Source organism: Medicago truncatula, chromosome 1, assembly GCF_003473485.1.
Source record: "Medicago truncatula cultivar Jemalong A17 chromosome 1, MtrunA17r5.0-ANR, whole genome shotgun sequence".
NCBI lineage: Eukaryota > Viridiplantae > Streptophyta > Magnoliopsida > Fabales > Fabaceae > Medicago > Medicago truncatula.
Genome location: NC_053042.1, coordinates 32,037,293 through 32,052,148, shown reverse-complemented (window position 1 = coordinate 32,052,148; position 14,856 = coordinate 32,037,293). Strand labels below are relative to the sequence as shown.

Below are 14,856 nucleotides of genomic sequence, written 5' to 3'. Positions count from 1 at the left end.
GAATTGTAAATTTTTAAAATAAAAGATTCCTGGGAACTAAAAATACTATCCAAACACTTTTTGTTTAAAAATATTCCTTCGAAAGTTATGCCCGGAAAAGTCATTCCTAGGATTAAATTTTGATACCATGAAACAAACGCCTCCTTATTATAAAAAGTGGTCAATTCTACAAAAGTCCCAAGTATCTTCCAAGTACTTTGAGAGTATTGATATGGGGAAGACATCTTTCGAAGCCTCTATCATCTAGTTTTTTGAACAAGGCAAGTGAAATAAGTTCATTTTCCAATTGTGTATATTTTTGAATTCACCATTAGATTATAGTGTTCTATTTTTATTTTTTTGTTTCTTCTTTGTGTTTATGCAGAAGTTCGAGAATACGAAAGTCTTGACATTGAACTTCTGTAAATATTTAACCAATATACCCAATGTCTCACATCTTCCAAATTTAGAAAAGTTCTCATTTGAAAATTGTGATAATTTAATTACAATTCACAATTCACAATTCTATTGGGTACCTAAATAAACTTGAAGTCTTAAATGCAAAGGGTTGCAGGAAGCTCAAGAATTTTCCCCCCTTACGGTTGACTTCTCTTAAGGAATTGGAACTCAGGGAATGTGAGAGTCTCAAAAAATTTCCAGAATTATTAGGCAAGTTGACAAATATACAAGAGATTAGGTTGAGTGAAACTTCCATAAGAGAATTACCATTTTCATTTCAAAATCTAAGTGAACTTCGTAACTTAACATTATACGAGGGTGGAATACTCAGATTTTCGAGTAACATTTTAATGATGCCTAACTTGTCAAAGATTTATGCTACAGATTGTCGTCTGTTATTGCCAAAACATAAGGATATATTGAGTTCCACAGTGGCTTCAAATGTGGAAGATCTTATTCTTTCAAATAACAACCTCTCAGATGAATGTGTCCGAGCAGTTCTCACATTGTGCGCTAATGTGAAATATCTATACTTATCAGATAACAATATAAAAGTTATTCCGGAGTGTCTTAATGAATGTCACCATCTTAGTTGCCTTAGATTGGAGGATTGCAAGTCTCTTGAGGAAATTAGAGGGTTTCCACCAAACCTAAAACGGTTTTCTGCAATGCGATGTGAATCATTAACTTCCTCATGTAGAAGAATGCTATTGAGTCAGGTTTGTTGTTTTTTCTTGCACTAATATTTGATATATAGGTTTCGTATGTAATCCATCGCGTAATATTATATTTTATGCCAAACTAACAGAAACTACTTGAGGCTGGATGCATTGAGATTTGTTTGCCAACCGGAACTGAGGGGATTCCTGATTGTTTCGAACACCAAAGCTGGGGACATACTGTTTCTTTCTGGTTTCGTAAAGAAATCCCTTCTATAAGTTCTGTTATTCTCTTCTCTGATCCTAAAGTACCTTTTGTATTTGGGGATGATGATGGTGATACTGAACTAAGAGTCAAGTTGTGCGCAATGGCTATGAATATACTCTTTCATGCAATTGGTGGATGAGTTCTCACTTTTGTGGGCTGCAATTGGATCATACATCTCTTTGATCTGAAACTGGAAAAAATGATTCAATTCTATAACCAGCATTATGAAAATCTCGGGTGTGAACTGGATGAAGCACTTTTAAAAAATGAATGGATTCAAGTAGAGCTTCAGTTGCTCGAGAATGATCCGAATTTCCATTTTTGTGAGGAACATACACAAACTGGAACCGGCGTGTTGAAGAAGAAAAGAAGTTCTGATCGGAGAATGTCAGATTCACCAATCCTTATAGAAAGAGAAAATTAGATGAATATCTATCACAATTCCACACTCTGTTGAAAAAGCAAAGAACAATGGACTTGGAAGTTTCTGAGACAGAACTTGTGCATGAGCAGCAACACCATGCACAAATGGCTTCTATTGTTCCATTGTATTTCTTTCTTTGTTTGCTTGTTTTCTATTTTGTTTTTCATATTGGACCACACGGAAGATAGATGAATAAGAAAGTTTCCCATATTGGACCACACGGAAGATGAGAAGGAAGTTTCCATATTGGACCACACGGAAGATGAGAAGGAAGTTTCCATATTGGTCCACACGGAAGATGAGAAGGAAGTTTCAGTCTTGGTAGTAAAAGTGTAGACTTGGTAGCCAAAACTTCAGAAAATAAATGGAAGAGAGAATATTGCATATCCATGCTAGCCTACTCATGTTAACTAACTAACTAACTAGTTTAAAATGGAAATATCAGAACTTGTTGATATATGCATACTGTCTTTAATTAGATGTTTTAATAGCATAGCTTGCATTTATTTTTATTTTCAGTTCATGTTATTTAACACTGATTAAGTAACAGATGAAAAATTACATGCAGCAGAAGAATAAAAGCAGTTGTAAAATAAAATTTGTAAAAAGTCTTGGAGAGTGTTTTATTGTTTCTAGACACACACTGCATATTTAAACGGTATCTGAGTTTTAAGGAGTATTTCACTCTTCTCGGGTGCTTGTGCTCTCTCCTCAGGACCAACATCCACACTCATGTGCTCTCTGCTCAGGACCAACATCCACACTCAATGTCAATGGCATACAGTGTCAAAATATGGTATCGAAAATCGTGTGTTCAAATAATACAACTAGAAGTCTTATACCGTAACATTAACCAAAACTAGTATTATAAATAAATGTGTTATAAACAAAAAGAATAGTAGTTCCGGTGCTTATTACACTATTCTTTGGTTTTTCGCTTTTTTTTTTGTCAAGTAACCTAGTGGCTAGAAATTTACCTCTTAACGTGAAAATAGTGGGGAATCCTGGGTTTGAACCCTTACATATTGCAATGTCCCTGCCAACTCAACTAGTTTTTTACTTGTTTTTTTATTTATGTAAGTTTTGTCCAAAAGTTGAACAGCAATCAAATTAAAGAAATTAGCAAGATGTGATTGGTCCGCACGGCTATAGGAAGTGCCAAGGTAGTTTCATGGACCATTTTTGTCATAAGTTTTCTCCTTGTTTTAAGGTACATATTAAAGACTCCACAGATCACAATAACTTATTCATACTCACTCTTTTCTCATCCAATTTTTGTCAATTCTCATGGCTATGCAATCACATTCCTCTTCAATTTCCTATGGATTCACATACCAAGTGTTCCTCAGCTTCAGGGGCAGTGACACTCGTGACGGTTTCACTGGCCATCTCTACAAGGCCCTTTATGACAAGGGAATCCACACATTCATTGATGATTGTAATCTTGAGAGAGGAGAAAAAAATCACACCGTCACTTTTAAAGGCCATTGAAGAATCTAGAATTTTTATTCCTGTATTTTCTACCAACTATGCCTCTTCTTCATTTTGTTTGGACGAACTTGTGCACATCATTCACTGCTACAAGACAAAGGGTCGCCTAGTTTTGCCTGTTTTCTTTGGCGTGGATCCTACTGATGTGCGATATCATACAGGGAGTTATGGTGAAGAGCTTGCTAAGCATGGAGAGAGGTTCCAAAATAACAAGAAAAACATGGAGCGATTGCACCAATGGAAGATAGCTCTAACCCAAGCTGCTAACTTGTCCGGCTACCATTATAGTCCAGGGTACCCTACTATACTTAAATCTTGTTTTGCCTCTTGCCTCTTTATATTTTCTTTCTTTAATTTCTATTAACCAATAACCTCATCTTAAAGCTTAAATAGAAAACATTTTTTATTTATTTATGTTTTTAAACAAGTATAAGGTATTTATATGTCAAAATAGTCAGAGTTGTATAATGTATTTATGATTCTGATATTGGTGTGTGCACTAACTTATCTTATTGGAGATTAATAGATATGAATACAAGTTTATTCAGAAGATAATCAAAGACATATCCGACAGGATCAATCGTGTTTTCTTACATGTTGCCAAATATCCTGTTGGATTACAGGACCAAGTACAACAAGTGAATTTGCTTCTCGATAAGGGATATGATGATGAGGTCCACATGGTAGGACTTTATGGTATTGGAGGCTTGGGTAAATCAACACTTGCAAAAGCAATTTATAATTTCATTGCTGATCAATTTGAAGGTTTATGTTTTCTAGAAGATGTGAGAGAGATTTCAACTCCATATAATTTGAAACATCTCCAAGAAAAGCTCCTTTTGAAAACAGTTGGATTGGACATTAAGTTAGGAGGTGTTAGTGAGGGAATTGCAATCATAAAACAAAGGCTATGCAGAAAGAAGATTCTTTTGATTCTTGATGATGTCGACAAACTGGAGCAGCTAGAGGCTTTGGCTGGAGGACTTGATTGGTTCGGTCGTGGAAGCAAAGTCATCATTACCACTCGAGAGAAACACTTACTAACCTGTCATGGGATAGAAAGTACGCATGCGGTAAAAGGGTTGTATGTAACAAAAGCACTTGAATTGTTGAGGTGGATGGCTTTTAAACATAACAAAGTTCCTTCAAGTTATGATGATGTTTTAAACCGGGCAGTTTCATATGCTTCAGGCCTTCCCTTAGTTATAGAAATAGTGGGTTCCAACTTATTTGGAAAGAGCATAGAAGAATGGAAGGGTACATTAGATGGATATGAAAAGATTCCAAATAAAAAGATCCAAGAGATATTTAAACTAAGCTATGATGCTTTGGAGGAAGATGAGCAAAGTGTCTTTCTCGATATAGCTTGCTGCTTCAAAGGGTATAGATTGACAGAGGTTGAAAAGATACTTCATGCTCATTATGGCCATTGCATAAAGCATCATGTTGGAGTGTTGGTTGAAAAATCTCTCATTGAGATTAATACTCAATATGTGACATTACATGACTTGATAGAGGATACGGGTAAAGAAATCGTCCGGAAAGAATCACGTAAAGAGCCTGGAGAACGCAACAGGTTATGGTGTCACAATGATATAGTTCATGTTCTACAGAAAAACACGGTAAGATTGATATCTATGAACAATTTGTTATTTTAGCTTTAATCATGACTTCACTCTTTTTGGACTTATATATGACCATCTCATGCTAGTTTTTTCCACTTAATTACACATATATTTCTCTATATATTATTTGTATTGTGATTTATTCTTCTTTTTTATTTATTTTTTTGTTAAAAGGGAACTGGTAACATTGAAATGATATATTGGAATTATCCCTCTATGGAACCCATAATAGACTGGAATCGAAAAGCCTTCAAGAAGATGTCAAATCTTAAAACACTTATTATAAAAAATGGTCAATTCTCCAAAAGTCCCAAGTATCTTCCAAGTACTTTGAGAGTATTGATATGGGAAGGATATAATGCGAAGTCTCTATCATCTAGTTTTTTGAACAAGGCAAGTGAAATAAGTTCATTTTCAAATTGTGTATATTTATGAATTCACTATTAGATTATTGTGTTTTATTTTGAATATTTTGTTTCTTCTTTGTGTTTATGCAGAAGTTCGAGAATATGAAAGTCTTGACTTTGAACTTTTGTGAATATTTAACCCATATACCCGATGTCTCACATCTTCCAAATTTAGAAAAGTTCTCATTTGCATATTGTGATAATTTAATTACAATTCACAATTCGATTGGGTACCTAAATAAACTTGAAGTCTTAGATGCAGAAGGTTGCAGCAAGCTCGAGAGTTTTCCCCCCTTACAGTTGACCTGTCTTAAGGAATTGAAACTCAGTGAATGTGAGAGTCTCAAGAGTTTTCCAGAATTATTAGGCAAGATGACAAATATAGAAGAGATTTGGTTGCGTGGAACTTCCATAAGAGAATTACCATTTTCATTTCAAAATCTCAGTGAACTTCGTGACTTAGCATTATCCAAGAGTGGAATACTCAGATTTTCAAGTAACATTTTCATGATGCCTACCTTGTCAAAGATTTATGCTAGAGGTTGTCGTCTATTATTGCCAAAACATAAGGATATATTGAGTTCCACAGTGGCTTCAAATGTGGAACATCTTATTCTTGAAAATAACAACCTCTCAGATGAATGTATTCGAGTAGTTCTCACATTGTGTGCTAATGTGACATGTCTACGCTTATCAGAAAAAAATATGAAAATTCTTCCCGAGTGTCTTAGTGAATGTCACCTTCTAAAGGTCCTTAGATTGGATGACTGCAAGTCTCTTGAGGAAATTAGAGGGATTCCACCAAACCTAAAATGGTTTTCTGCAATGCGATGTGAATCATTAACTTCCTCATGTAGAAGAATGCTATTGAGCCAGGTTTGTTGTTTTTTCTTGCACTAGTATTTGATATACAGGTTTCATATATAATCCATCGCGTAATATTATATTTTATGCCAAACTAACAGAAACTACTTGAGGCTGGATGCATTGAGATTTGTTTGCCAACCGGAACTGAGGGGATTCCTGATTGGTTCCAACACCAAAACTGGGAACATACTGTTTCTTTCTGGTTTCGTAAAGAAATCCCTTCTATAAAATCTGTTATTCTCTTCTCTGATCCTAAACTATCTGATGATGATGATGATGATGATGATTCTGATGATGATAATGATGATACTGAACTAAGAGTCAAGTTGTGCGTCAATGGCTATGAATATACTCTTTCAGGCGATTGGTGGATGAGTTCTCACTTTAAGCTGCAATCGGATCATACATATCTCTTTGATCTGAAACTGGAAAAAATGATTCAATTCTATAACCAGCATTATGAAAATCTCATGTGTGAACTGGACGAAGCACTTTTAAAATATGAATGGATTCAAGTAGAGCTTCAGTTGATTGAGAAGGGTCCGCATTTCAATTTTTGTGAGGAACATACACAAATGGGAATCGGCATGTTGAAGAAGAAAAGAAGCACGGAGGAGAATGTCAGATTCACCGATCCTTATAGAAAGAGAAAATTAGATTAATATCTCAATACTTCATTATCACAATTCCACACTCTGCTGAAAAAGCAAAGATCAATGAAGTTTCTGAGACAGAATCTGTGCATGAGCAGCAACACCATGCACAAATGGCTTCTTTTGTTCCATTGTATTTCTTTCTTTGTTTGCTTGTTTTCTCTTCTGTTTTTCTGTTTTGGAGAATTCCTTATCTTCTTTTGTTTCTCTAATTTTTTTAACTCCATCTTAGTATTTAAATGTACATCAATTGGATTATACTTTTTTTCTTAATGGATAAATCTACCCTTAGCTCCTCAGTTATTTTAAATTTGAATGCACATCATAATTTAAGGAACTTAAATGCTAATTACAAATTTTTGTCCATACTTTTTCTAAATAAATTTTTACTAGGAAGTATAGTCTTAAGTTAAAATTTTAATATCATGGCACTTAATACATTACAAACTTAATAAAATCAACACATACATGCATAATATACTAAAAAGCACACATTATAAAGTAATAAGAATCAATTATGTTTGTCAAAAAAACAATCAATTATGTTTGAACCATATAAAATAGTAAAAATCAATAAATAGATGTCATATTAAATTTGTCAAAAAAAAAAATGTATTATTTAAAATAATAAAAGTTAACATCAAATCCCACACTAAAAATAAAACAACAAAACATTAAAATTTATATATGTAGTTTAGTTCGGTTTTAAAATAAATAATCTCGAGTTAAATTACATCGACAACTAATAAAAATTCAGATTTTGACAGTTCATATAAACAATTAGAAAATAAACCTAAAGGAGTGAGATTATTCTCATTAGATGTTCGAATCAAACATTGTCTTTATAGACAAATGTTAGTTATTAGTTTTTTGGTTACATGAGAAAAGGAAGAGACAAAAAAACAAGGAAAACATAACCTACCTAAAAGGTTACACCAAAGATCCTTTAATTATCCGCAAGAATAGCCGATGAAAGATAAGAGATAGGTTATTATGTAACAACCATAAGTTCTACGCCATTTGCTCTAAACTTAGATACAATATCTCCAAATTTTTATTTTATTTTTAAGGAAGAATATCTCCACATTTGTTCTCTTCATGAAGAATATGATGCAAGAGTAGAGGGGTAAATGTAGCAATAAAGATCAAAATAAACCTCCTCCTTAAACTCTTCACTGTCTCAACCCTTAATCATCTGCCACTTTTGGAACCAGTGTCAAAAAAAATTCACACGGTCTTTTATACATCTAGGTTATTGCATTTGATGTTATTATGTTAAGGAAACATGTACATCTAGGTTTTGCTACTACGCTAGATTTTTATTTTTTTTTCAAGTGTATTTTGGGGTGTATTTTTTCACACGTATTTAGACAATATTTACAAGGATATAAATTTCCAAAATGTTTTAGTGTAGAAATAAAATTTAGGGTTAAATAAGTTTTTGATCCTTATAAAGCCCCGTTTGTATTAAGCTTATTTTGAGCTTATGAAAAATAGTTTATGAAAATAAATAAGCTTTTATATTAATTCAGAAGTTTTCTTACTAACGAAAATTTTATCTTTATAAGTTATTTTTTCATAAACTACCTTAAGAAGCTCATGAATAATAAATAAAAGCTAATTTATTTGCATAAGCTGATTTGCATAAATTCAAAATAAGCTGAATCTAAAAGGGGCCCTAAATGTCTTAAATTTTGCTTTTAGTCTCTCTAAAAAATTCAGCAAGTTTTGATCCCTCAATTATTTTTTTCTTCACAACTTTTGGTCTCTAATTCAGTAATAAAAAAATAACTTATGTATATTCTTAAAAATTTTGAATTATTTTTTACAGTCATATTTACTACATTCTATGAATGTCTTTTGCAAAAGTTTAAATATTTTTAGTAAGGGATAAAATAAATATGAATCTTTAAGTTTTTAGTGCTTAATAAATCATATTTAATTCATACTTCGTTAAAAAAAATGGAAAAATTGTTATAAATATTTTATACATCTATGTAAAAATTCATTCAAAAATTTGAAGGATACACATGAATTTACTTAAATGTAGAGACTATAAGTTGTCATAGAAAATTTTAGGGGAGCAAAACTTGCTTAAAATTTTTAGAGGAGTTAAAAACAAAATTTGAGATATTTATAAAGGTCAAAATTTTATTAAGTGTCAATAGTTTTTGAAAATTGTTGTTTTCACTTCAGATTTTGCTTGAAACACATAGAAATTATACATTTAACCCCAACGATAGCTAACCACCATTCAATTTTCAATTTTCTTCATTTTCTTTGTTTTTGAATAGCAGTTAGCTACCGTTATATTAAATGTGTGATTTTCATATATTTTCAAGTAAAATATGAAGTGGGAACAACAACTTTCATAGTTTTTTTTCCTTAAATTCCCATGGATTGTATATTGGGCTATACATGGGCCAGGTTAAACCCAACCCGAGTATAGCCCAAATATTCTTTCAAGTTGGGTATGAGGTTGAGAAAAACTTACTTTATACACCTATTAGTTGCTAGAAATGCTAATTTTTCAATTTATGCTATTTATCTATTATCACCATCAGTTTAACTTTTCCATCACATGACATTTCCTATTCGCAATTTATTTTTCGGGAAACTATAAAAATCTTTTCCAATTCATCTATGAAACTCATCTATGATTTCTGAAAAATAAAATTGGTCCGGTATGCAATTTTTTTTTTTTAGTTCTATCTTTTACTCCCTCCGTCCCAAATTGTAAGACGTTTTTGTCATTTCACACGTATTAAGAAATGTAATTAATATTGCGTGGGGAAAAGAAATTATGAGTTGTTTTACAAAATTATCCCTAATAAATGGTATGGAAAAGATAAATGAAATAATTGAAAGAAGAGAGAGTAATTAATAGTTAAGGATATAATAGGAAAAGTAACATAAATATTTCATTGGTATTGTAAAGCGACATATAATTTGGAACAAATTTTTTTCCAAAACGACATACAATTTAGGACGGAGGGAGTACTTTCATTTAAAAAAATATTGAAAGAAGGAATAAAAGAAAAACAAATTAACAAACTATTGAAATCTTTCAATTATATTACAAACTGTGAAGTTGCTGGAAGATATTTTTTTGACAATAAATTGTTGGAAGATATGTTACTTGATCGCTCAAATGATGTAGACAACTTAAGGATTTTAATGAATCGTCAAGAAAAAACATACATATATATGTATTTCATGTTTTCAAGGATTTTGGTGCTAACTAAAAGAAACCGCTTAGCAAAAAAAAAACATATTTTTTTCCTAAAATATAAGTAAAAAAGACAAACTTTTATCTTTTCAAGATTTCTTTTGTTTATTCACATAAAATTAAATGCAAATTACATTCAATTTTCTCTCTCTTTCATTTTTTCCATAATCAATAGCCAATGAAAATTGTTTTTACATCTTCCCATAAAATTCATTTTAAAAAAAACACAAAAAACTATACTCCACATTCTTATTTCTTAGTTTTCTTAATAAATGTGACTTTTTTTTTTCTTCTTATAATCTAGGACGGAGGGAGTATACCGTTGGATTGCACCAGTTTTGACTAAATTCCTTATCCGATTAAATCAATTTTTACTGGTTTATGTTAGGTCAGAAGCATAAAATCTTTGGTCGGACCGAAATAACTTAATTGGGTAATGACAAGTAGGTTTGTTCGAGTCATAAGATGTAAAATATTTTTAAAATTCAAAATATATATGCATGTAATTAAGTGACATTTTATTTATCGAAAAATTCAACATTTACGATAAATAAGTCTGGATCAACACATAATAATCTTACGCTATATTAACTAAAAAATAATTCTGGGTCAATAAATTTTTTGTAAAATTAATTCAAAAATTAAATTAAACAAATGGATGAGAAGCACTTATCCAACAACCAAATAAAAGTTCACAATTTTCTTTCAACATACTGGGTTCACAAAATTTAAACTTTAAATCCATTACCTGAACCAATCACTTTATGGTGTGTTTGTTTAAGATTTTTTTAGAAAAATATCTAATTTTTTATAAAAAAAAATAAATAAATCGCTTTTGTTATTTTTAAGTGTTTGTTTAGGATTTTTAGAAAAATCATTTTATCAAAAAACCTATTTTGACTCTAAAATTAAAAGTTGTTAGTATTAGCTTTTTTCAAAAGCAATAAGGTAACACATGAATAAGTTAAAAAAAATAAAATTAAAAATTACTTTTTTCAGTTGTTAACGAACACAAATAACTTTAAATTTTTATTTTAAATCTCTAAAAAAATCTTTAGATTTTTCCAACGCATAATATATTTTCTTTTAAAAGCTAAAACAAACACACTCTAATCCGAATTAATTGCTTTGAGTTGGTTGAGTCATCAAGTTCATTAGATTGACATGTATGTATTAGGAAAAATCCAAGTTCTACATTAGATGGATAAGACTCTTGATAAGAGTTTATAAAGAGTAGCCATTTCTCACCTTATGAATCTATTTTGTAAGGATGAGTTAAATCTCAAATTTCAACATAGTATTAGAGCTTGTCAAATTCAAGGGTCGTCTATCTATCCACGTGTCAAGCCCAAAAAAAATGTTGGACGTGAGGGGGTGTGGCCCTATCTATCCACGCGCCAAGCCCAAAAAGAATGTTGAACGTGAAAGATGTGTATTAAAAAAAACTCAAGTCATTCTTGATAAGAATTTATAAAGAGAATCACCCAGTTTTATAAAAATGAGTTTTTTTTTTTTTTTAAGGAAAAAATGAGTTAAATGTATCTATAAAAATTACTTGAAAGGATTGTCTTATGTGGGTCACTACCGGAAGAAAACAAATCCACATTTCGAATGTGGCATACCAATTACTAGTCATTAATTCCCTCAAAAAAAAAAAAAATTACTAGTCATAAATGCACTAGCAATTGGGTAGTGCAAGTTTAGTTACTTCGGAAAACTAGCTTATTTTTGCTCAATCTAGATACAAACACTACTAAATCTTTGTACACATAAGACCAACAAAAAGAAATTAATAGAATCATCTCTCTTCTTGAATTGATGATGGATTACATCCCTTACATCTCAATCAATCTACTTACAACATATTTTAATTAATATTACGGCTACATTACATATATATATTATCATCACTCATCGACACAGTTAGCTATAAAAGTTCAATAATTTCAACATCACAAAAAATACTGATTAATGTCTCATCAACAAAGTAATTTGTTAGAGACACAAACACATCCTTTGATTCTGTGGGGAACTAGCACATCGTAGGACACTTAGGAAAAGATGTTCATGACAAGGAATACATAGTTTTGAATCAGCCATGAAATCATACTCTTCTTGAGCTTGATCCAACAAGGCTTTGAAGAGTGGATGATGAAGCAATGCAATTTTGATCACATATCTTTTGTGATTCTCTCCTACATATACAACCATGTGACCTTTTGGTACATCACTTGGTATGGAGCAACTTTCATGCAGAGAAGACCATAAACCTCTTTCACAACAATCTTCACAAGTAGCACAAGTTTTTACTATACTTCCCATTTTCTTGCATTTGTTAACACATCCTTTCAAAAATCTTGACTTCATAGTGCCTAGAGTATAGGATGTAATGAGAGGGAGAGAGAAGTGTAGTGATGAGTACTTGGATGGAAAGTGATAAGGTTTATATAATGGTGGCATGGGGAAGAACCAATTGTGTGGATCAAGCATTAAATGGTTGAATGATTGGTAGCCTATGCTATTGCTAATTATGGGTATCAACATATGTAAACATATTGTAATATTATTCAATTGCGTTAATATTAGGTTGAACCGAGTGGAACTAAAGTGTCATAAAAAATAAAAATAAATCTTGGATTTAAATCATGAAGATGTGGAAAACATGATTCGGAGGATTTTACTAATCGTGATCAATCCCTTATTTGAGCTTAGTTATTGATTAAGCTGATAGATATTTCTCACTTATATTTTTTTATTAAAAAATTAGGTTGAAGGAGACACGTCTCTACCTAAAAACAAAGAGAACTACTAACTTCATTGAATATTCAATTAAATTTATGTGTAACGATATTTACTACGTTTTGTAATCGAATACTTTCCAAATATAACATGGTGGATGGATCATACTATTATGGTTATAAAATAAATATATTATTGTAGTTTTTCGGTTATTTATAGTTGCTGACCTTGTTTGTAAGCTATGTAGTTTTTAGAGCATGGCACTGATGTTTGATACGAAACTGTACGAACATGTAAGGCAATGATTCAAAGATACATAAAATAAAAAATGTATATATAACTGATTTATTAATTAACAATTTGACTCCTAGGAAGTATTACTACTTTGTAAGGGCTCTGTCCTTGTATGCAATATTGTTGAAATTTTGAAGTTCTCAACTTTGAAGACCCCACAACTTTAGGGAGAAAAAGATAAGATATGAAAGAGGGATGGGATAAGTTTCTTGGGCAAAGTGCAAAACCCACTTATTTCAAATATAACATGGAGGATGGATCAAATACATATCATATAATTAAGCACTTTCTTCATATTTTAGAGAAGAGAAGGTTGCAGATATACTCTTCTTTTTTCTTCTTTTGAGTCGTAATTGTTGACTTATTTTGTATTGTTAAGTGTTTTAATCGTAGGTGAGACAATTAACATAGTGCTAGAAAGTGGATGATGATGCATATGTGAACCTAATTCTTAGGTATACAATCCAGTTTGCAAATTGCAGTTATGATTATTTATCCAAAGTAGACCTAAAGAAAATGTTTTGACGTCAAATTTGTGTTATGAGGTATTGTATGTTTTGGACTTTATGCGAACCCTTATGACTTGGTTATATGTAGAAAATGTCTTGTTGAGTTAAGGAGTGTTGATGTTATTTATATATTACATCTAGCCTCTATTCAAGTAATGTAAAACATTCTAGTATACGAGAACAATTATATTGCAAACTTTAACATTGTAGTGGAATATACACAAATGATGACAAATCACAAACTCGACCAAATTGCAATTGTTGTGTTATTCTAAGCTTTCAGATACCTCTAAAACATTTATATTGTTGTCGCAATTAGAATTGCAGACCGCAATTTAGAATCATTTATGTGGTATTTTTTGTTAATGGATTTGATTTGAAGTCAGCAAAGGAAGTGGAGATGAAGTTACATCACATAGTTATTAATAATTTGATATCGTTTTTGGATAGTTGTGGGGATGAAATAATTAGTTTTATCTGCCACCTTTTATATATGCCGTTATCCTTGTCAATTTTATTAGCTTTTTCTAAGCACTTATTGAGATTTGAATTTAATAGTCCCTTTTGGATTGGTGTTAGCACACTACTTTAAGTTAAAACATATGTTTTCTAAAGAAGGGCTGAATAGGGTACAATTCGTACAAAATGTTACATGTAAAGTCTCTTTTGGTATTTTCTATATCCTTGCTTTATTTAGCTTGCAGGAAATGGGCTATGCCTTGCAAAAGGGTTAAGGGATGGAAGAAAATACTATTGGTTTCGGAGTGGAGAATAGAAGTCACAGTTCTTTACTTACCACTCTAAACTTTGACCACACTATCTTTGAATATTGATTCCCTCCCTATGTTTTCTCTTAATGGATCTATGGAAGTTTTAACCATAATACGTTGTATTTAATTGACTTACATTCAACATGGTCACATAAATATTTGTCAATGTCACAATTGGGATTGCACACTGTCAAAAATTTAACAGTGGTGTAGTTAACACATTGATAGTCATTGAATCGAGATTAGCCGATTATATTTCAAATTCGGTAATTTTAGAGTTAATAAAAAAACAAAATGTGTATGTTATATGCACTGTCCGTTCTTAATTCATCGGACAACCATGTGTTGATTGTGTGAATACATGGAATTGTGATTAAAGACAATCCAAATTCTTAAATATTACATACACAACATTATAAACAAGAAGAAACCACATAGACAAATGTTTAGTATAATTGAGGTATTCAACCACAATCACACCTA

General features: G+C 31.4%; 2 protein-coding genes and 1 pseudogene across 2 annotated transcripts; 2 read left to right on the top strand and 1 right to left on the bottom strand.

Moving 5' to 3' along the window:
- Positions 1-306: 306 nt before the first annotated feature.
- On the top strand, positions 307-2,187 carry LOC112419976 (disease resistance-like protein DSC2). Its single transcript, XM_024778399.2, has 2 exons — positions 307-1,157; positions 1,247-2,187. The coding sequence occupies exons 1-2, from the start codon at positions 789-791 to the stop codon at positions 1,502-1,504; spliced, it is 627 nt and encodes a 208-aa protein (XP_024634167.1). The 5' UTR covers positions 307-788; the 3' UTR covers positions 1,505-2,187.
- Positions 2,188-2,934: 747 nt separating this feature from the next.
- Positions 2,935-7,131, top strand: LOC11423116 (disease resistance protein RPV1-like; annotated as a pseudogene).
- Positions 7,132-11,871: 4,740 nt separating this feature from the next.
- LOC11425052 (indole-3-acetic acid-induced protein ARG7) lies at positions 11,872-12,524 on the bottom strand. Its single transcript, XM_003590413.3, has one exon. It carries the CDS (start codon positions 12,519-12,521, stop codon positions 12,057-12,059), a length of 465 nt encoding a protein of 154 aa, XP_003590461.3. The 5' UTR covers positions 12,522-12,524; the 3' UTR covers positions 11,872-12,056.
- Positions 12,525-14,856: the final 2,332 nt, after the last annotated feature.

Coding starts and splice junctions, on each gene's coding strand:
- LOC112419976 (XM_024778399.2), top strand. CDS start 789: ATGATGCCTAACTTGTCAAAGATTTATGCTACAGATTGTCGTCTGTTA. Junction 1,158..1,246: donor GAAGAATGCTATTGAGTCAG/GTTTGTTGTTTT, acceptor CCAAACTAACAG/AAACTACTTGAGGCTGGATG.
- LOC11425052 (XM_003590413.3), bottom strand. CDS start 12,521: ATGCCACCATTATATAAACCTTATCACTTTCCATCCAAGTACTCATCA.